The 20,877-nt window shown below is 44.3% G+C and overlaps 1 protein-coding gene across 1 annotated transcript in view; it reads left to right on the forward strand.

The window, feature by feature from the left end:
• Window positions 1-20,877, forward strand: part of LOC135547377 (collagen alpha-1(IV) chain-like) — a 61,808-nt gene that overhangs the window by 32,052 nt on the left and 8,879 nt on the right. Inside the window, exons 2-32 of the mRNA XM_064976354.1 lie at window positions 450-509; window positions 3,484-3,573; window positions 3,768-3,812; window positions 4,036-4,080; window positions 4,170-4,232; window positions 4,383-4,436; window positions 4,648-4,674; window positions 4,831-4,905; window positions 6,415-6,477; window positions 6,635-6,670; window positions 6,815-6,853; window positions 7,101-7,196; window positions 7,429-7,464; window positions 7,583-7,642; window positions 7,738-7,773; window positions 7,939-7,983; window positions 8,113-8,145; window positions 9,697-9,757; window positions 9,896-9,931; window positions 10,070-10,216; window positions 10,391-10,477; window positions 10,613-10,696; window positions 10,937-11,007; window positions 11,425-11,616; window positions 11,735-11,903; window positions 12,091-12,183; window positions 12,291-12,493; window positions 12,578-13,010; window positions 13,209-13,298; window positions 13,401-13,553; window positions 13,681-13,779. Of these exons, the coding sequence (XP_064832426.1) occupies window positions 450-509; window positions 3,484-3,573; window positions 3,768-3,812; window positions 4,036-4,080; window positions 4,170-4,232; window positions 4,383-4,436; window positions 4,648-4,674; window positions 4,831-4,905; window positions 6,415-6,477; window positions 6,635-6,670; window positions 6,815-6,853; window positions 7,101-7,196; window positions 7,429-7,464; window positions 7,583-7,642; window positions 7,738-7,773; window positions 7,939-7,983; window positions 8,113-8,145; window positions 9,697-9,757; window positions 9,896-9,931; window positions 10,070-10,216; window positions 10,391-10,477; window positions 10,613-10,696; window positions 10,937-11,007; window positions 11,425-11,616; window positions 11,735-11,903; window positions 12,091-12,183; window positions 12,291-12,493; window positions 12,578-13,010; window positions 13,209-13,298; window positions 13,401-13,553; window positions 13,681-13,779 (2,821 nt within the window). The remainder of the gene's footprint in view (window positions 1-449; window positions 510-3,483; window positions 3,574-3,767; window positions 3,813-4,035; window positions 4,081-4,169; window positions 4,233-4,382; window positions 4,437-4,647; window positions 4,675-4,830; window positions 4,906-6,414; window positions 6,478-6,634; window positions 6,671-6,814; window positions 6,854-7,100; window positions 7,197-7,428; window positions 7,465-7,582; window positions 7,643-7,737; window positions 7,774-7,938; window positions 7,984-8,112; window positions 8,146-9,696; window positions 9,758-9,895; window positions 9,932-10,069; window positions 10,217-10,390; window positions 10,478-10,612; window positions 10,697-10,936; window positions 11,008-11,424; window positions 11,617-11,734; window positions 11,904-12,090; window positions 12,184-12,290; window positions 12,494-12,577; window positions 13,011-13,208; window positions 13,299-13,400; window positions 13,554-13,680; window positions 13,780-20,877) is intronic.

A 20,877-nucleotide genomic window follows, 5' to 3' on the forward strand; every position in this document is an offset into this window, starting at 1 on the left:
AGAAATGGAGGGAAGAGAGCAGAGATGGGGTACAGGCCAGTTCCCTGGCAAGAGTAATAGGGAGAGAGGGCTGAGAGAGTAGTGAGGCCAGCTGATAAACTGTCATGTGGGTAACTGCCTGGTAGGGTTGCTGCAGGAGAGCTGCCCCAAAGCTGCAAAGCAAATGACAACAGTTAGCACCACTATTGCCTTTCTTATCATTTGATCTGATCAAATGAATGATTCTGGTTTATGTTGTGTGTGTGCGTGTTTATGGTAGTGTCAGGGTTCCCACTGGCAGGAGAGCTAAATGCTGTAAAATAATGCAGAGGGCATTGGAAAACTAGGGGTGATCAGATGGGGGGGATTATGATGCCCTCTAGTGGTGTAAAATGGTCTCAGTCTATTGATCACTAATGCAGTTGACTGTAAAGTAGATTGATTGCTAATTTCTCTCTCTCTCTCTGTAGGGGTGTTCTGGGTCATCGTGCGGAGGAAAATGTGACTGCAGTGGAGTAAAAGGAGAAAAGGTAAGCATTCTGTCCGTCACTCGGCAGGGTAGCCTAGTGGTTAAAGAGTTGGACTAGTAACCGGAAGGTTGCAAGTTCAAACCCCTGAACTGATAAGGTACAAATCTGCTGTTCTGCCCCTGAACAGACAGTTAACCCACTGTTCCTAGGCCGTCATTGAAAAGAAGAATTTGTTCTTAACTGACTTGCCTCGTTAAATAAAGGAAATATAAACTCCATTGTCTACCAGTTTCACATTGCTCTTGTTTTCTTCACACCATATCTCTTTCACCTGCTCACTCATCCTGAGATTCCCACCTACAAACTACAGATTCCACAATCCCTGTTAGGCACAAAGTGGTTTCTTATGGTACAGTATGCATACATTTTTGGATGTCCGTCATCCATTTCGTATGATATGTTACGAATTACACTTAGCTAGGTGGCTAACCTCTGCTAGGTGGCTAACCTCTGCTAAGTGGCTAACCTCTGCTAGGTGGCTAACCTCAGCGAGGTTAGTAGTTACAAGTTAGGGTTAGAGGAAGGGTTAGCTAACATGCTAAGTAGTTGCAAAGTAGCAAGTAGTTAAAGTTAAAATGCAAAAAATTTCAACATGCAACTTTTTGGGTTCCTCGACGTTTGCGTTCTCCCCATGTCATAGGCCACCATCCTCCCGACCAACTTAATTCTTCCTTTTAGTTTTTGGAGTAAGCAACCTCCTGCCTTATGTAACCATACCGAACGTAACATATTGTACTAATTTGTGTGTCACAGCTGTATATTTATTATGTTAGGTATAGTCTGAGTCGAGGCAGGTCAGTCTAGTCCTTGGTGGAAAACGGCGAAACGGAAGACCGACACGGAGCAGGAATCAGGCGGAATTAGAGCATGTCCAGACACACAGCTGGGCTGAGGCCGCACCCCCACCGGACCGAACAATCTCCCACTCGCTTTTGAAAGAGTATCACACTGTTACAGTACATCCAGCAATCAGTGGTTTAAAATTGTGGTTAGAAGTTTCTAAGACACTTGAATACAGTCTGCACACTGCCTGTCTTATCTCAAAGTAACAATGACACACTCAGTTACATATCCACCCTCTCAGGGATTCAAAAAAAAACTTATGTAGCTGTTACTGCATGTATTGACTCACATTAGAGCCTAGCAACAGTGTCTTATCTACCCTGCATGTGTAGCCTTAAGCTCTCAAGATGACTCACTGTTTTAGAAACAGTAGCCACACAGACATACCACAGAGGAGCTGTGTGTTCTCTGGACCCAGGCCTTTACTGACTGTCTGACAGACTGAGCCTGGTGAAGTCATACCTCATTTCTCCTGCCTCCTGTCTGTCTGTTGAAAGGTGTTGAAGCCTGGCAAACCAACCGCTGTTTTAATTCTCCCTGCATAGTTTCGCTGTGATGATGTGACTTCCTGCCGCCCACGATCGGAGTTCTCTTCCCTTGGCGACTGGCCCATGTCCTGGTTCTCATGGCCCAGAATTTAATGTTCAACTTCAAACCCCGTGTGAGCTTTAGAAATGAAGGGATATGGGAGGGGATAGAAAGAGAAAGGCAGGAGGTCAAGAGAGTAAGACAGTCAGAAACACACACAGAAAAAAGGGCTCCAAAAAACACTGCTTTTCCACTCCTCACCCACCTCCTCTAGATCTCTCTCTCTCACTCTTGGTAGCAGAAAATGTACTTTTAACAAAAATATATATGCAACAATTAAACAATTATACTGTTACAATTCATATAAGGAAATAAGTCAATTAAAATAAATTCATGAGGCCCTAATCTTTGGATTTCATATGACTGGGAATACAGATATGTATCTGTTAGTCACAGATACCTTCAAAAATAGGTCGGGCGTGGATCCGAAAACCAGTCACTACCTCGTGTGACTAACATTTGCCTCATTCAGCACGGCACATCTCCTTCACATAGTTGATCAGGCTGTTGATTGTAGCCTGTGTAACGTTGTCCCACTCCTCGTAAATGGCTGTGCGAAGTTGCAGGTTATTGGCGGGAACTGGAACACACTGTCATACACGTCGATCCAGAGCATCCTTAACATGCTCAATGGGTGGCAAATCTGGTGACTATACAGGCCATGGAAGAACTGGGACATTTTCAGCTTCCAGGAATTGTGTACATATCCTTGCAACATGGGGCTATGTATTGCCATGCTGAAACACAAGGTGATGGCAGAGGACGAATGGCACGACAATGGGACTCAGGATCTCGTCATGGTATTGCTCTGCATTCAAATTGCCGTTGATAAAATGCCATTGTGTTTGGTGTCCATAGCTTATGCCTGACCATACCATAAACCCTACTGCCACCATGGTGCACTGTGTTCACAGCGTTGACATCAGCAAACTGCTCGCCCGCATGACGCCATACACCCATGGTCTGCGGTTGTAAGGCCGGTTGGGCGTTCTGCTAAATAATCTAAAAGGACGTTGGAAGCGGCTTATAGTAGAGAAATGAACATTTAATTTATCTAGCAATAGCGCTGGTGGACATTCCCACAGTCAGCATTCCAATTGCACGCGCCATCAAAACTTGAGATATCTGTGGCGTTGTGTGATGATAAAAACTTTTGGTGTGTATGGATAATTTCAGGGATCTTTTATTTCAGCTCATGAAACATGGGACCAACGCTTTACATGTTGCGTTTATATTTTTGTTCAGTGTTCAATGGGTGAGGGCAGACTACATGGCCCCGTGAAAGAACAGTAGCTTCATCTCGTGGCAGATAGAAGGAACACATGAAGCAATCACTACTGGCAAGCTGCAGCTGTCTCATCAATCCCCTTCATATATTTTTCTAATCATAATTTGTTTAACCCCACTTGCCTGTAGGCACAGATCTAGGATCAGCTTACCTTACTTAAACCCTAAACGCAACCATGATTCTGAAAAACATAGATCAGCATCTATACGGTTAACTTCATTCGAATCTGTTCAACCTGCTTTGCGTGTCCTGTAGGGTGAGCGGGGGTTTCCTGGTCTCCAAGGCAACATGGGGTTCCCGGGTATGCAGGGCAACGAGGGGCCCGCCGGGCCGATGGGCCCTAAGGTGAGTGTCAGCTCCAGACCACACCCCTTCAGAGTTTCCCCAACCCACCAGGAGACCTTACTTGGGACAGTATAATGTGATTTACTATGCTTATATACATTGCATGTATAACACATACGCATTCATCATTTTATTTACAAACAAAATGTGTTATGTCACTTCTATGTTAATGTCACATCCATGTCACTTCCCAGGGAGAATATGGCGAGTCTGGAACTCCTGGAATGAAAGGAACACGTGTAAGTACAATAAAGCTATCAGAGCAGACCTCTCCTCGTCTGGAAACCAGTTTTTACTTTCTTACTGCATTTTGGCTTTTGCCTGGACTACCTTGAACAGCGTATATCACTTCATATTACTGGATTTGTGTGATTCTGCCTTCTTATTGGAATGCAATTACTTGTAATCAAAGTAATCTGCTGAATGGCTCAAATATAAATACTGTGTTGTGATGTCTTGCAGGGATCTAATGGTTTGTCAGGCTTCCCAGGAAATCCAGGGCTACCGGTACGTTCTGTTAATTCCTGTAAACCATAACTTCACATGGAAGTAGTTTTGACTGTTTAGGCCATGTGTGTCCTGCCTGTCCCCCACAGGGTATCCCTGGACAAGACGGCCCCCCTGGATCGTCAGGTATCCCAGGGTGCAACGGAACAAAGGTGAGTCATTTTGTTTGGTATCAACTCTCTGCTGTTACACACCTGTGTAGAAACTGACTTAATAATTCCTGTTATTTATGCACTTCTACCTAACCATGCTGTCTCAACCCTGTCTTCAGTGTGAACTGATGTCTCTTGTCTGTGTTCCAGGGAGATCGAGGGACAGATGGACAGCCTGGGTTCCCTGGTCTACAGGGTCCTCCTGTAAGCGCTCTGCCCCATCAACATTACCAACATGGTCACAGTATTTACTTCCACGCTGCCACAGACTTCACCTTAGACCAGTATTTCATACTAGACCTAAATGAATGAACGAAACAAAAGGCACTAGACTGAAAGATGTTATAATAGCCTCTTAATAAAATGTGTTTATCATTCAATCGGGCGAGATTTACAACTCTATCTCTCTCCTTAGGGTATCCCTGGGCTAATGGGAATGAAAGTAAGTTAAAACCGAGGACTTTTACATCCTAAATAAAGTATGTACATTTCAGTGTTAAAAGGTATGGAAGCATCATAAGACATCTACTAAAACATTGTTGATGGGCCCTGTGTGTAGTGTATCAGTCTCTAACCTGTCTCTGTCTGTCTCTCTCAGGGAGACCCAGGTGGTGTTTTAGGAATCATCCCACTGAAAGGAGATAAAGGATTCCCTGGAACACCTGGTTTACCGGTACGTACAGTGCCTTCAGAAAGTTTTCACACTCCTTGACCTTTTCCACATTTTGTTAAGTTACAGCCTGAATCTAAAATGTATTAGATTGTTTTTCCCCTTATCAATCTACACACAATAGCCCATAATGACAAAGCAAAAACAGGATTTTATACATTTTTGGTCATTTATAAAAAATCTAAAACTTAAATATCACATTTACATAAGTTTTCAGAACCTTAACTCAGTTATTTGTTGAAGCACCTTTGCAATCAATTACAGCATCAAGTCTTCTTGAGTATGACTCTACAAGCTTGGCACGTATTTGGCATGTATTTGGGGAGTTTCTCCCATTTTCCTCTGCAGATCCTCTCAAGCTCTGTCAGGTTGGATGGGGAGTGTTTCTGAACAGCTATATTCAGATCTCTCCAGAGATGTTTGATCATGTTCAAGTCCGGGCTCTGGCTGGGCCACTCAAGGACATTCAGAGACTTGTCCCGAAGCCACTCCTGGGTTGTCTTGGATGTGTGCTTAGGCTCATTGTCCTGTTGGAAGGCGAACCTTCGCTCCAGTCTGATGTCCTGAGCGCTCTGGAGCAGGTTTTCATCAAGGATCTCTCTCTACTTTGCTCTGTTCATCTTTGCCTTGATCCTGAATCGTCTCCCAGTCCCTGCGGCTGAAAAACATAACCAGAACATGATGCTGCCACCACCGCGCTTCACCGTAGGGATGGTGCCAGGATTCCTCTAGAAGTGATGCTTGGCATTCAGGACAAAGAGTTCAATCTTTGTTTCATCAGACCAGAGAATCTTTTTTCTCATGGTCTGAGAGGCTTTAGGTGCCTTTTGACAAACTCCAAGCTGGCTGTCATTTGCCTTTTACTGAGGAGTGTCTTCCATCTGGCCACTCTACCATAAAGGCCTGATTGGTGGAGTTCTGCAGAGATGATTGTCCTTCTGGAAGTTTCTCCCATCTCCACAGAGGAACTCTAGCGCTCTGTCAGACTGACCATCGGGTTCTTGGTCACCTCTCTGACCAAGTGCCTTCTCCCTCGATTGCTCAGTTTAGCTGTGAGGCGGGCTCTAGGAAGAGTCTTGGTGGTTCCAAACTTGTGTTCTTGGGGACCTTCAGTAATGCAGAAATGTTTTGGTACCCAAGTTGCAGAAAATTGCAAGGATGATCAATGGAAACAGGATGCACCTGAGCTCAGTTTCAAGTCTCATAGCAAAGGGTCTGAATACTTATGTAAATAAGGCATTTCTGTCTTTTATAATTAATAAATATGCAAACATTTCTAAAAACCTGTTTTTGCTTTGTCATAATGGGGTATTGTGTGTAGATTGCTGAGGATTTGTATTGATTTAGTCTAGTTTAGAATAATGCTGTAACGTAACGAAATGTGGAATAAGTCAAGGGGTCTGAGTAACTCCCGAAGGCTCTGTATGTGTGTGCGTGCTTGTGATTGTATGTGTGCGCGCGTGCCTGACAACAACTTGCTTATACAGAATATTCATCCTTTCTTTCCTACAGGGACCTAATGGCCCCTCAGGACCCGAAGGCCCCCCAGGAAACCAGGGATCAGACGGACCCAGAGTGAGCAACCACTCTAACACTGGGCCAACACAGGATCACTTAAACTTAAATGATACCCAGTTCTACGATACCTTATTCTCACTACTTTTGTGAAGAATGTTAACATTTAGGATCATATTGTCTTTAGAACACGGACTATATTCCTCTTTCCCTTTAGGGTTTCCCTGGCATACCTGGCCCCCCAGGAGAAAAGGTAGGCTTGTTGTCAATTATCTTCTAATAATAGGCCAAAGTTTCCACCTATTGTACTCTATATTGTTGTTCATCCAATCAGATTGCTCTCATTTGTGATGTTCAATAAGTTGTCTCAGTAATGACGTTGGCCTTCTCTCTCCAGGGTGACCGGCTGTCATTCCAGAGTGAGAAGGGAGACAAGGTGAAACACGCACACATTCATGTTCATAACTTCTTTATAAAGAGTTAATAACAATTATTTAGCCATAATAAATCAGTTGTAAACAGTTCTAAAAAAAATCCTTCCTTCACCATTGAGGGACAGATTTGGTCCCTATCTCCCTTCACCTCCTCTTATTCCAGGACAAAGCCCTCTGCCTTTCCACTCTATATAGTTTTCTTTGTTCCCGTTTCTGATCCGTACCCTTGGTATTTCCCTCTCCTAATAGGGTGCACAAGGGCTCCGTGGTCCCCCTGGCCCCCCTGGACTCCCGTCACAGGAAGCGGGAGGAAATACCGTTACTCATTTCCTCCCTGGACCACCGGTACCCAGCTCTTTATAATCAATTATAATAATGGACGATGGCGACTTACTTTGACCTAAGCCCTTGAATCCTTCATGGATCATAGGCCACTGACGAATGTCCTCCATCTCATTCTGTTAACACATCTATGGATATCAATGGATGGGTGGATGGATGGATGAATGGTTTGATGAATGGATGAAGGGAAAGTAGGTCTGCCTCCTTACAAACGGTGTTTATATCTGTCCTTCAGGGTCAGAGAGGCGAGACAGGAGACAGAGGAGACAAAGTGAGTGTTTTAGTATTTTGCAACTTGTTCTTACATGAAATGACATTACAGTACATGAAGTAAATATTTTGATGGCCACTATGAGTAACATTGATGTAATTTCCATTTTTGTCTGCAGGGTTCTTGCATTCCCCATCTAAATGGGGTCAAGGGTGAACAAGGCCCACCAGGACCAAGGGTGAGTGAAGATGATCACATTTCAATATTTTATTGAAAAAAAACAACATTATTTGCTTTCATGGAGGAACTGAGTTTCTGTGTCTTGGATTTCAGGGAAAACCTGGCAAAGATGGCGACAATGGATTTAAGGTATAGAGTCATACACGTATACACCTAGTCTCTCACTCCACCCTCTTGTATTTCTCTCTCTCATTGTCACTGTCCTTCTCTCGCTCTCTCTTGGGGTTTTGTCTCAGTAGTTCAGTTGTTTGATGTCTTTGTCCTGATCATTGTGATGTGCCTGTTGTCATACAGGGAGAGAGAGGCTTTCCTGGCGGCCCTGGATACCATGGAACACCGGTAACTACGCAATCATTTATACTGTACCTGTCAAAACCTGTACAAACCTGTCATATGCTTATTAGAAATGATCTCTGATTTACCTTTCATTTCTGAGGCTAATAAAATGGACATCTCTCTGTGTTCTAGGGTGAAAAAGGAGAGAAAGGACCTCCAGCATATGTAAGTACTGTCTCTGCATACTGTATACCAGTGGAGATACTTTGAAGGTGGGGCTATGACAGTCAATTGCATATTAGTCTGACATAATTCATTTTATCTCACCACCTCTAATGAGATCGGTGTACATGTGCATGTCTCATCTGAGCTTCTCAAGGTCAGGGGCACCTCATCTCTCCTGTCACATCCAACCTGGATCGCTATTTGTTTTTAATGCAGACGAGAGTACTGAATCAGCGTACCATGAGTTTTAATGCTCGGAGGGGAACGGCATCGTATTCCCTTTGAGTCAGGAACCAAAACTCCTCAATAGTGACCCGTGAATCTATTGTCTGCAGCATTCGGTCACATGACAGCTAGATCAGCTGTTTGAATTTACTTACCGGCATGTCAACTGAGCCAGGATCACCGTCAAACGGATTTAGCTGATTCTGTCACTCATCTGTAGAATTTTGTTGTATTTCCCCTGCATGCTTGCATTCAGTTCGTCCAGTATCCCAAATACTGTATGTCGTTGCATAGGCAAAGATACACATTTTATTGTCATTACACAGAAAGTCAATTGTTTTCACATCCATTGCGAATGACTACAGTTCCTCTCTCAATTTGAAAAATCTTTCCAACACTCTCCCTCGATAACCATCAAGACTCAATATGAAATAGAACATTGTCATTCTCTGATCCCATATCTCCATGTAGTGGGTGTATCATACAATGCATCTATATGGCAGAGGGAGACCCATTCATTTTTTAAATTTCACCTTTATGGCCTTCAAGGTAGGCCAGTTGAGAACATAACTAGAGTGAAGAGGCCTGCCCGCCGTCCCGTGATAGATGGAGTCCCATCTTTGCAAAAGCTCACCACTCTATCCCATGAAATCAGTTTTTCGTCACTATATCACTCTGCGTCTCGGCCCACACAGCTAATGTCCATTTGGAGAGCGTATAGTGGGGAGTTGGAGTCATTCAGTCAGTTTCCTCTTGATTGCTGGCTTGATTGCTAGCATCAATTTTTAGTTTCACAGTGTTATCTTACAAATGTATTTATGTGAGTCTTTGTTCCTCCCCCCCCCCCCCACACACATTGTTTTCACCATATCAATAGCAGCCGGTAATATCAAAATATCTTCAATAGTGTGTGGTTTCATAGCATTGCAGGCTTAGCCATTCACCGTGGTAATGATTCAAGGGCAAGGGTCTAGTGCGGCACTTACCCACAATATAAGGGTGCTGTCTCATTGAATTTTTACTTTTAGATTTGAATAATTTTCATTTTCATGTCAGGCAACCTCTAGTTTAGGAAGCTCTGCTCTGTTCGCTTTCTCTGTAAACGTGCTTAATGGTCTCAGCACCTCTATCTAACTTTGGTACATTTAGGTGCAATGCCCTTTTTTTACCACCAGATGTCACCATACAATCTTTGAAAGTGAAATGAGACCAACAGAGTGCTGAGCATCAGCGTTATTCTTAAATAGTGTAGTAATATATGAGTCTGGTATGCAGGGTGATGGACATTTTATATTTGTATACATTTTTGTTTTCTGTGATTTTAAGGTTGATAGTGCTCCTGGCTCTCCCGGCCCCCCTGGTCTCCCGGGCTTACAAGGAGAAAGAGGTACAGTGCACCCCACCACCACCTTTTATAAATCTACACTGTTTATGTTATCACACTAGCATCCATAGAAGAATGCACACTAAGGATCTATGTAGGCCTTATGTACCACCAACTGTCAATGTTTCCTCTGTCTGAAAGGTTTCCCTGGTCTTCAAGGAGACCTTGGTCCACCAGGTAAGAGAACAAAAACACACCCATCAAGTGATCAGTGCATTCTTTGAAACTTGGTCATATTTACATCCTCTCTGTCATGTAGTGTGTTAGTTGACATCCTCAAACCTCACTGTGTGCCTCCTCTGTGGTGTATCTTAGGCAGTCTTATTGAAGGACCTCCCGGAGAGAAGGGCCAACCAGGAAAGATTGGTCAGAAGGGAGACAGGGGTGCAGATGGGGACTCTCTCACAGGAAAGCCTGGACAAGATGGATCCGTCGGACCCCCTGGTCCTCCCGGACCTCCTGGTAGGTACACTTTACACATGCATAGTGTGACCTTTGTCATTCTGGAGTCAAGTAGCTGATTTATACATATAGCGCCGGAGTCTTTTAAGTGCCTCAGTGTTACCTGAGATGTCTCTCACTTTTACCACCTCTCTCTGTATGTGTATGTGTGTGTGTGTTGTGCTTTCCGTATAGGTGATGAGCCATGTGATCCAGCCCTTGAGAAGGGACCACCCGGACCCCCCGGCCCACCAGGACTACAGGGGGAGTTGGGACAGAAAGGTAAGGAGAGGAGATGGTGAGGCTTGGTCATTTGATATAGTGCAGTTGAGAAGTTGACTTTGTTAGCGAGTCATCTCATCCCACGCTGTCACCTACCTGTTATTTCTATACTGTAAACTTGTGTTGTACCTTCAGGTGATCAGGGAGACACGTGTGTGCAGTGTGAAGCCTTCGGGCCCCCTGGACTCCCTGGTCCACAGGGGCCTAAAGGACTGCAAGGTGAGGTGACCCACACTATTGAATGAATCATCAATTGAGATTACATGTACAGCATTGAAACCTTTTGGTGCCATTGATTTCAACAAGTAATTGGCGCTAAGATTGAGTTCCACATCTTCAGCCCGTATCTCAGGTTAAAAAAGATCCTGACCCTAGGGCCTATATTAATCCGCCTCCACACTCTTTCCTATGAGATGGTGTCGATGTGTTTGATTGAGAGGTGTGGTTCGTCTCCTGTAGGATATCCTGGAGCAGCAGGCACTAAAGGAGACACGGGCCTGCCTGGACCTACTGGGCCTGATGGAAGCCCCGTGAGTTATCTTCATCACATTACTCATTCCTCTAATAGAACATGATGAAGACCATTACGGTGGAAATGTTGCGTCACTATAGCATGAAGATCAAGCTCCTTATTTGTGTGTAACAACTAGTCAGAGGACGTTCACATTTCAAGTGTTATTAGTCATATGTACAGGATACACCGTCCAACGAAATGCTGACTTCCAGGTACCTTCTCGACAATGCAGCAGCAATTAGAAATGATAAAAGACAGGAATACGAACATAAAGTAAATGGCTGAGTAGAATAGACTACATTTTGGAGCATAAGTATAATACAGGAAGGCACGATTTATAGTGCAGTATTGACACGTCATTGCTATGTATGTTTGTCTAGTAGTTTTCTAATAAAATAGATTGTTGATTGATCCTGCTGTCTCCTCTCCTCAGGGTAATTACGGTACTCCTGGGTTGATCGGGGCTCCAGGAGCCCATGGTGAGCCTGGCGATATCTACGTGGCTGAAGGGCTGAAGGGCGACAAAGGAGGGTCTGGCTTCGTGGGCACACGAGGACTGCCAGGTGTGGATGGACTGCCAGGGAAAGCTGGACTACCAGGCCTGCCCGGACCCAAAGGAGAACCTGTAAGTGTGTGCACACATGCGTGCGTGTGTTTCAGCCATCACTTTAAAGATGGCAGCATCTACGCTCATGCAGTGATGTAGTCACTCATCCCTCTCTATCTCTGATCTCTGCCTACAGGCCCAAGATGGCATCAAGGGGGACCGTGGTCTGGATGGGGAACCTGGGATCACTGGACCCCCAGGAGAGAGGGGTCCTCCTGGTGTACCAGGGTTTGGCCGGCAGGGGGAGCCTGGAGAGAAGGGTACATCTGGCCAAGGAGGCCGACCTGGAATCCCTGGACAACCAGGTGGGTGTGCAGCTGCAGATGAAGCTATAGATACAGCTTCATACATACATACATACATACATACATACATACATACATACATACATACATACATACATACATACATACATACATACATACATACATACATACATACAGGTATAAGGAGCCTATGACCATGTGTATCTACTCTCTCCCTACATGTCAGGAGTGAAAGGTGAACCAGGAAAAGGTGTGAGTTCACCTGGACCCCAGGGCACCCCTGGACCTCGAGGAGAATCTGGCATACGTGGACTACAAGGTGAGGATCAGCTTTGTGTTTATATGTATTGGTATAGCTTGTGGTAGGCTATGGTCCTGCATGGCCCTGTACAGCTCATCATGAACATCTTCTCCATCCCTACCCAGGTGACCGAGGACCTCATGGAGACCCAGGAATTCCAGGATTCCCAGGACAGAAAGGTGACACAGGTGCACCTGGCATTGGATTCTCAGGACCACCTGGACCTAAAGGATATTCTGGAGCTCCAGGAGCCACTGGGTTGCCAGGAGAGCCTGGAAGACCTGGACAGGATGGTTTCTCTGGAATATCAGGCACACCTGGTCCAAAGGTGGGTGTTTTATATGTGTGTCTTTGCTTCACTTCCTGTTGTTTCAAACTCCACAACCAACCAATCTTCTACTATCCTCTCTAGGGTGAGCCAGGTAGGGGTCTACCTGGACCTAAAGGTGCTCAGGGTCCTGCCGGAGTGACAGGTTTCCCTGGAGAGAAAGGCAACCTTGGTCTACCTGGTATTCCCGGACAAGAGGGACACACAGGACCACCTGGAGCTCAGGGCATCAAAGGTGACCACGGCCCCCCTGGTCAGCATGGTGGCACAGGACCCCCTGGACCCCCTGGAGCAGGAGAACCTGGTGCCCCTGGACCCATGGGACCCCCTGGAGAGTCAGGCCTCTTCGGTCATGATGGTGTGAAGGGTGATAAGGGTTTGCCCGGCTCTCCTGGTCTGGACATGCCCGGCCCTCAGGGAGAGAAGGGAGACTCAGGATTACCTGGACTTTCTGGTTCCAAAGGGTTTCCAGGACGACCAGGCCCCGCCGGTAGAGATGGATTCCCTGGGGGGGCAGGTGAGACTGACATGCCTCAGAACAGTGTAGGAGGTCTGATGTAACTGGAAGGACATTGACACTTGTTGACTGGACAAGTCTGTGTTGATTGCTGTTGAATTGAAAGAGCATTTGGGGAAATTGAGAAGCTTTGACCTTCAATACTCAGATCTTTTTCCATTCCATTTTCATTTATTTGTTGATGTGTGTGTTTCCCAGGCCCCAAGGGAGAGATGGGAGTCATGGGAACACCTGGAACACCAGGATATCAGGGTCCTTCTGGGAACCCTGGAAGTCCAGGACTGAGAGGTGAGACAGAAGAACTACAGCCTCTGCACTTCTAGAATACCCATCAGTGTGTTTTACACCACTATACTATTACATCGCTCACAACTCATTTCTTTCTCTCAGGTGACCCTGGTATCTCTGGGCCAAGGGGGGAGTTTGGTGAAAATGGACCCAAAGGAGAGAGGGGAGAGCCAGGTATCCAGGGCCCTGCTGGCAACATGACTGACGTTGACATGGAGCACATGAAGGGCGAGAAAGGAGACCTCGGGGATCCAGGTATAGAACATGAACATGGCCCATCCTACTGCGCTGTATGTCTGTGTCAGATGATTAGTTCAAAAGGTATTTTCAAACCGTCACTGTGAATAGTTTAGTTGTGCTAAATCCCACTTTTTCTCATTAGGTGACCCTGGATACACAGGAGAGAAGGGTTATCCAGGACAGCCTGGAGTACCTGGTATGCCAGGAAAGGATGGAGAGCCTGGTACACCTGGTCAGCCAGGTAAGTCACCTGCGTAGGCTTCGCACCACCCCTCGGTTTATCGGGAATGGTCCAAAATTGTATACTACCTAGTCTGAAAGTATGTATTTGTCTTGCACAATATAAAGTATACACTGCCTTCTGAAAGAATTCATGACCCTTGATTTATTCCGCATTTTGTTGTGTTATAGCCCGAATTTAAAATGGATTAAATATATTTTTTTCTTACCCATCTACACACAATATCCCATAATGACAAAGTGAAAACATGTTTTTTTTTACATTTTAGCAAATCTATTAAAAATGAAATACAGAAATATTTTCACACCCCTTTGCTATGACAAAATTGAGCTCAGGTGCATCAAATTTCCTTTGATCATCCTTGAGATGTCGCTACAACTTGATTCCACCTGGGGCGAATTGAAATGTTTGGACAGGATTTAGAAAGAAACACACCTGTCTATATAAGGTCCCACAGTTGACAGTGTATGTCAGAGCAGAAACTATACCAAGTCCAATAAACTGTCAGTATAGCTGCAAGATAGATGTGTGATTTAGTGTTAGTGTTTAACATTTCCAAGAGCACAGTGGTGTCCATGGAAAAAATATGGGTTCGACCAGCAACACAACGACAACAGCCACCATCGAAGCAGCGTTACCCATGCAGAGCAAGGGAAATAACCACTCCAAGGCTCAGAGCGAGCGAGTGACATTTGAAATGCTATTAGCGCACGCTAACTAGCTAGCCATCACTAGCTTCACATCGATTACACCAGCCTCATCTCGGGAGTTGATAGGCTTGAAGTCATAAAAAGCGCAATGCTTGACGCACAACGAAGAGCTGCTGGCAAGACGCACGAATGTGCTGTTTGAATGAATGTTTACGCGCCTGCTTCTGCCTACCACCGCTCAGTCAGATACTTAGATACTTGTATGCTCAGTCAGATTATACGCAACGGATGACACACTAGATAATATATAGTAATATCATCAACCATGTGTAGTTAACTAGTGATTATGATTGATTTTTTGTTTTTTTTATAAGATAAGTTTAATGCTAGCTAGCAACTTCCCTTGGCTTACTGCATTTGCTTAACAGGCAGTCAGTCTCCTTGTGGAATGCAACGAGAGGCAGGTAGTTATTGTGTTGGACTAGTTAACCTGTTGCGTCGCGCAATCCCGGATCCGGGATTCTATTTATAGCCTCAAGCTCATTAGCATAACGCAACGTTAACTATTCATGAAAATCGCAAATGAAATGAAATAAATATATTTGCTCTCAAGCTTAGACTTTTGTTAACAACACTGTCATCTCAGATTTTCAAAATATGCTTTTCAACCATAGCTAAACAAGCATTTGTGTAAGAGTATTGATTGCTAACATAGCTATAAGCCTAGAATTCAGCCAGCAACATTTTCACAAAAACAAGAAAATAATTCAAATAAAATCATTTACCTTTGAAGAACTTCAGATGTTTTCAATGAGGAGACTCTCAGTTAGATAGCAAATGTTCAGTTTTTCAAAAAATATTATTTGTGTAGGACAAATCGCTCCGTTTTGTTCACGTTTGGCTATGAAAAAAACCTGTATACAGTTATAGCCTCAAGCTCATTAGCATAATGTAACGTTAACGATTTCTGAAAATCGCAAATAAAATGAAAATAATGCGCCTGCTCTAAAGCTTAGCCTTTTCTTAACAACACTGTCATCTCAGATTTTCAAAATATGCTTTTGAACCATCGCTATTCACTAATTTGTGTAAGAGTATGCTAAGCTAGCTTAGCATTTTGAGTAGCATTTAGCACGCAACATTTTCACAAAAACCAGATAACCAATGTTTTCAATGAGGAGACTCTCAGTTACATAGCAAATGTTCAGTTTTTCCTGAAAGCATCTTTGTGTAGGAGAAATCGCTCCGTTTTGTACATCACATTTGGCTACCGAAACGAACCGAAAATTCAGTCACCAACAACGTCAAACTTTTTCCGAATTAACTCCATAATATCGACCGAAACATGGCAAACGTTGTTTGGAATCAATCCTCAAGGTGTTTTTTTCACATATCTCTTCATTGATATATCGTTCGTGGAAGCCTGCTTTCTTCTCTGAATTCCATGGAAAAATACTTGCAGCTGAGGTTTGCGCACCAATTTCGGCGCAGGACACCGGGCGGACACCTGGTAAATGTGGTCTCTTATGGTTAATCTTCCAATGGTATGCCTACAAATACGTCACAATGCTGCAGACACCTTGGGGAAACGACAGAAAGGGCAGACTCATTCCTCTCGCATTCACAGCCATATAAGGAGACAATGGAAAACGGAGCCTCAAAAATCCTGCTCATTTCCTGGATGCCGTTTCATCTTGGTTTTGCCTGTAGCTCACGTTCTAGGGCACGCACAGAAAATATCTTTGCAGTTCTGGAAACGTCAGAGTGTTTTCTTTCCAAAGCTCCCAATTATATGCATAGTCGAGCATCTTTTTGTGACAAAATATTGCGCTTAAAACGGGAACGTCTTTTTATCCAAAAATGATATAGCACCCCTAGAGTTTCAAGAGGTTAACTCTAAGGTTGCAAGATTGGATACCCCGACCTGACAAGATGAAAATCTGTCGTTCTACCCCTGAACGAGGCAGTTAACCCGCTGTTCCTAGGCCATCATTGAAAATAAGAATGTGTTCTTAACTGACTTGCCTAGTTAAATAAAGATTGAAAATAGCTGTAAACAAAACAAACAAAAAAATCGGCAAAATCACTGTCCAAAAATACCGATTTCCGATTATGAAAACTTCCTCTAGTCCTCTAGTCTCTACAGCACTTCACCAATCTGGGCTTTATGGAAGAGTGGTCAGATGGAAGCCACTCCTGAGAAAAAAGGCATGACAGCACGCCTGGAGTTTGCAAAAAGGCATGACAGCACGCCTGGAGTTTGCAAAAAGGCATGACAGCACGCCTGGAGTTTGCAAAAAGGCATGACAGCACGCCTGGAGTTTGCAAAAAGGCATGACAGCACGCCTGGAGTTTGCAAAAAGGCATGTGAAAGACTCAGAAAGAGTCAAAAGATAATGTGGTCTGATGAGACCCAAATTGAAATATTTGGTCTGAATGCAAAGCATTATATCTGGAGATAACCAGGCACAACTCATCACCGGTCTAACACACGCACGAGGAGGCTAAAACAGACTTTCCTCCGTTGCGACATCCCTCTAAGGCCCCTCTGCTAGCTTGCAAGCTGTCTGAATCGCCGTGTCTCCAGCCAGCTCAGCCACTCACTGGACCACTATGATCACTCGGCTACGCATGCCTCTCCCTAATGTCAATATGCCTTGTCCATTGCTGTCCTGGTTAGTGATTGTCTTATTTCACTGTAGAGCCTCTAGCCCTGCTCAATATGCCTTAACCAACTATTTAGTTCCACCTCCCACATATGCGGTGACATCACCTTGTTTAAACGTCTCTAGAGACAATATTTCTCTCATCATTACTCAATGCCTAGGTTTACCTCCAATGTACTCTCTTCCTACCATACATTTGTCTGTACATTATGCCTTGAATCTATTCTATTGCACCCAGAAACCTGCTCCTTTTACTCTGTTCCAAACGTACTAGACGACCAGTTCGTATAGCCTTTAGCCGTACCCTTATCCTACTCCTCCTCTGTTCCTCTGGTGATGTAGAGGTTAACCCAGGCCCTGCAGTGCCTAGCTCCACTCCTATTCCCCAGATGATCTCATTTGTTGACTTCTGTAACTTTAAAAGCCTTGGTTTCATGCATGTTAACATTAGAAGCCTCCTCCCTAAGTTTGTTTTATTCACTGCTGTGGCACACTGCCAACCCGGATGTCCGAGCCGTGTCTGAATCCTGGCTTAGGAAGACCACCAAAACCCCAGAAATGTTCATCCCTAACTATAACATTTTCTAACAAGATAGAACTGCCAAAGGGGGCGGTGTTGCAATCTACTGCAGAGATAGTAAGACAGAACTCTGCAGGCTATCCAGGTCTGTACCCAAACAATTTGAGCTTCTACTTTAAAAAATCCACCTTTCCAGAAACAAGTCTCTCACCGTTGCCGCTTGATATAGACCACCCTCTCCCCCCAGCTGTGCCCTTGGCACCATATGTGATTTGATTGCCCCCAATCTATCTTCAGAGCTCGTGCTGCTAGGTGACCTAAACTGGGACATGCTTAACACCCCGGCCATCCTACAATCTAAGCTAGATGCCCTCAATCTCACACAAATTGTCAATGAACCCACCAGGTACAACCCCCAAATCCGTAAACACAGGCACCCTCATAGATATCATCCTGACCAACTTACTCTCCGAATACACCTCTGCTGTTTTCAATCAGGATCTCAGCGATCACTGCCTCATTGCCTGCATCCGTAATGGGTCTGCGGTCAAACAACCACCCCTCATCACTGTCAAACGCTCCCTAAAACACATCAGCGAGCAGGCCTTTCTCATCCCGTCAGTAGAGGATGCCTGGTTATTCTTTAAAAGTGCCTTCCTCACCATGGCATGTCAATTTAAAAAAAATAGAACCAGGAACAGATATAGCCTTTGGTTCTCTCCAGACCTGACTGCCCTTGACCAGCACAAAAACATCCTGTGGCGTTCTGCATTAGCATTGAATAGCCCCCGTGATATGCAACTTTTCAAGGAAGTTAGGAACCAATATACACAGGCAGTTAGGAAAGCTAAGGCTAGATTTTTCAAGCAGAAATGTGCACAAACTCAAAAAGTTCCGGGACGCTGTAAAGTCCATGGAGAATAAGAGCACCTCCTCCCAGCTGCCCACTGCACTGAGGCTAGGAAACACTGTCACAACCGATAAATCCACTATAATTGAGAATTGCAATGAGCATTTTTCTACGGCTGGCCATGCTTTCCACCTGGCTACCCCAACCCCGGTCAACAGCTCTGCACCCCCCATAGCAACTCGGCCAAGCCTCCCCCATTTGTCCTTCACCCAAATCCAGATAGCTGATGTTCCGAAAGAGCTGCAAAATCTGGACCCTACAAATCAGCTGGGCCAGACAATCTGGACCCTCTCTTTCTAAAATGATCTGCTTAATTTGTTGCAACCCCTATTACTATTACTAGCCTATTACCTCTCTTTCGTATCGTCTGAGATCCCCAAAGACTGGAAAGCTGCCGTGGTCATCCCCCCTCTTCAAAGGGGGAGACACTCCAGAGCCAAACTAATATAGACCTATATCGATCATAGCCTGCCTTTCTAAGGTCTTCGAAAGCCAAGTTAACAAACAGATTACCGACCATTTCAAATACCAACGTACCTTCTCCACTATGCAACCTGGTTTCAGAGCTGGTCATGGGTGCACCTCAGCCACGCTCAAGGTCCTAAACGATATCATAACCGCCATCGATAAGAGACATTACTGTGCAGCCGTATTCATCGACTTGGCCAAGACTTTCGACTCTGTCAATCACCACATTCTTATCGGCAGGCTCAACAGCTTTGGTTTCTCAAATTATTGCCTCGCCTGGTTCACCAACTACTTCTCAGATAGAGTTCAGTGTGTCAAATCGGAGCGACTGTTGTCCGGACCTCTGGCAGTCTCTATGGGGGTGCCACAGGGTTCAATTCTCGGGGCCGACTCTCTTCTCTTTATACATCAATGATGTCGCTCTTGCTGCTGGTGATTCTCTGATCCACCTCTATGCAGACGACACCATTCTGTATACCTCTGGCCCTTCTTTGGACACTGTGTTACTAACCTAATGCATGCTCTTCAACCGATCACTGCCGCCCCTGCCCGCCTGTCCAGCATCACTACTCTGGACGGTTCTGACTTAGAATATGTGGACAACTACAAATACCTAGGTGTCTGGTTAGACTGTAAACTCTCCTTCCAGACTCACATTAAGCATCTCCAATCCCAAATAAAAATCTAGAATCGGCTTTCTTATTTCGCAAAAAGCATCCTTCACTCATGCTGCCAAACATACCCTCGTTAACCTGTTGCGTCGCGCAATCCCGGATCCGGGATTCTATTTATAGCCTCAAGCTCATTAGCATAACGCAACGTTAACTATTCATGAAAATCGCAAATGAAATGAAATAAATATATTTGCTCTCAAGCTTAGACCTTTGTTAACAACATTGTCATCTCAGTTTTTCAAAATATGCTTTTGAACCATCGCTATTCATTAATTTGTGTAAGAGTATGCTAAGCTAGCTTAGCATTTTGAGTAGCATTTAGCATGCAACATTTTCACAAAAACCAGATAACCAAATAAATAAAATCATTTACCTTTGAAGAGCTTCGGATGTTTTCAATGAGGAGACTCTCAGTTAGATAGCAAATGTTCAGTTTTTCAAAAAAATATTATTTGTGTAGGACAAATCGCTCCGTTTTGTTCACGTTTGGCTATGAAAAAAACCTGTATACAGTTATAGCCTCAAGCTCATTAGCATAATGTAACGTTAACGATTTCTGAAAATCGCAAATAAAATGAAAATAATGCGCCTGCTCTAAAGCTTAGCCTTTTCTTAACAACACTGTCATCTCAGATTTTCAAAATATGCTTTTGAACCATCGCTATTCACTAATTTGTGTAAGAGTATGCTAAGCTAGCTTAGCATTTTGAGTAGCATTTAGCACGCAACATTTTCACAAAAACCAGATAACCAAATAAATAAAATAATTTACCTTTGAAGAGCTTCGGATGTTTTCAATGAGGAGACTCTCAGTTACATAGCAAATGTTCAGTTTTTCCTGAAAGCATTTTTGTGTAGGAGAAATCGCTCCGTTTTGTACATCACATTTGGCTACCGAAACGAACCGAAAATTCAGTCACCAACAACGTCAAACTTTTTCCGAATTAACTCCATAATATCGACCGAAACATGGCAAACGTTGTTTGGAATCAATCCTCAATGTGTTTTTTCACATATCTCTTCATTGATATATCGTTCGTGGAAGCCTGCTTTCTTCTCTGAATTCCATGGAAAAATACTTGCAGCTGAGGTTTGCGCACCAATTTCGGCGCAGGACACCGGGCGGACACCTGGTAAATGTGGTCTCTTATGGTCAATCTTCCAATGATATGCCTACAAATACGTCACAATGCTGCAGACACCTTGGGGA

Source organism: Oncorhynchus masou, chromosome 10 (assembly GCF_036934945.1).
Source record: "Oncorhynchus masou masou isolate Uvic2021 chromosome 10, UVic_Omas_1.1, whole genome shotgun sequence".
Taxonomy (NCBI): domain Eukaryota; kingdom Metazoa; phylum Chordata; class Actinopteri; order Salmoniformes; family Salmonidae; genus Oncorhynchus; species Oncorhynchus masou.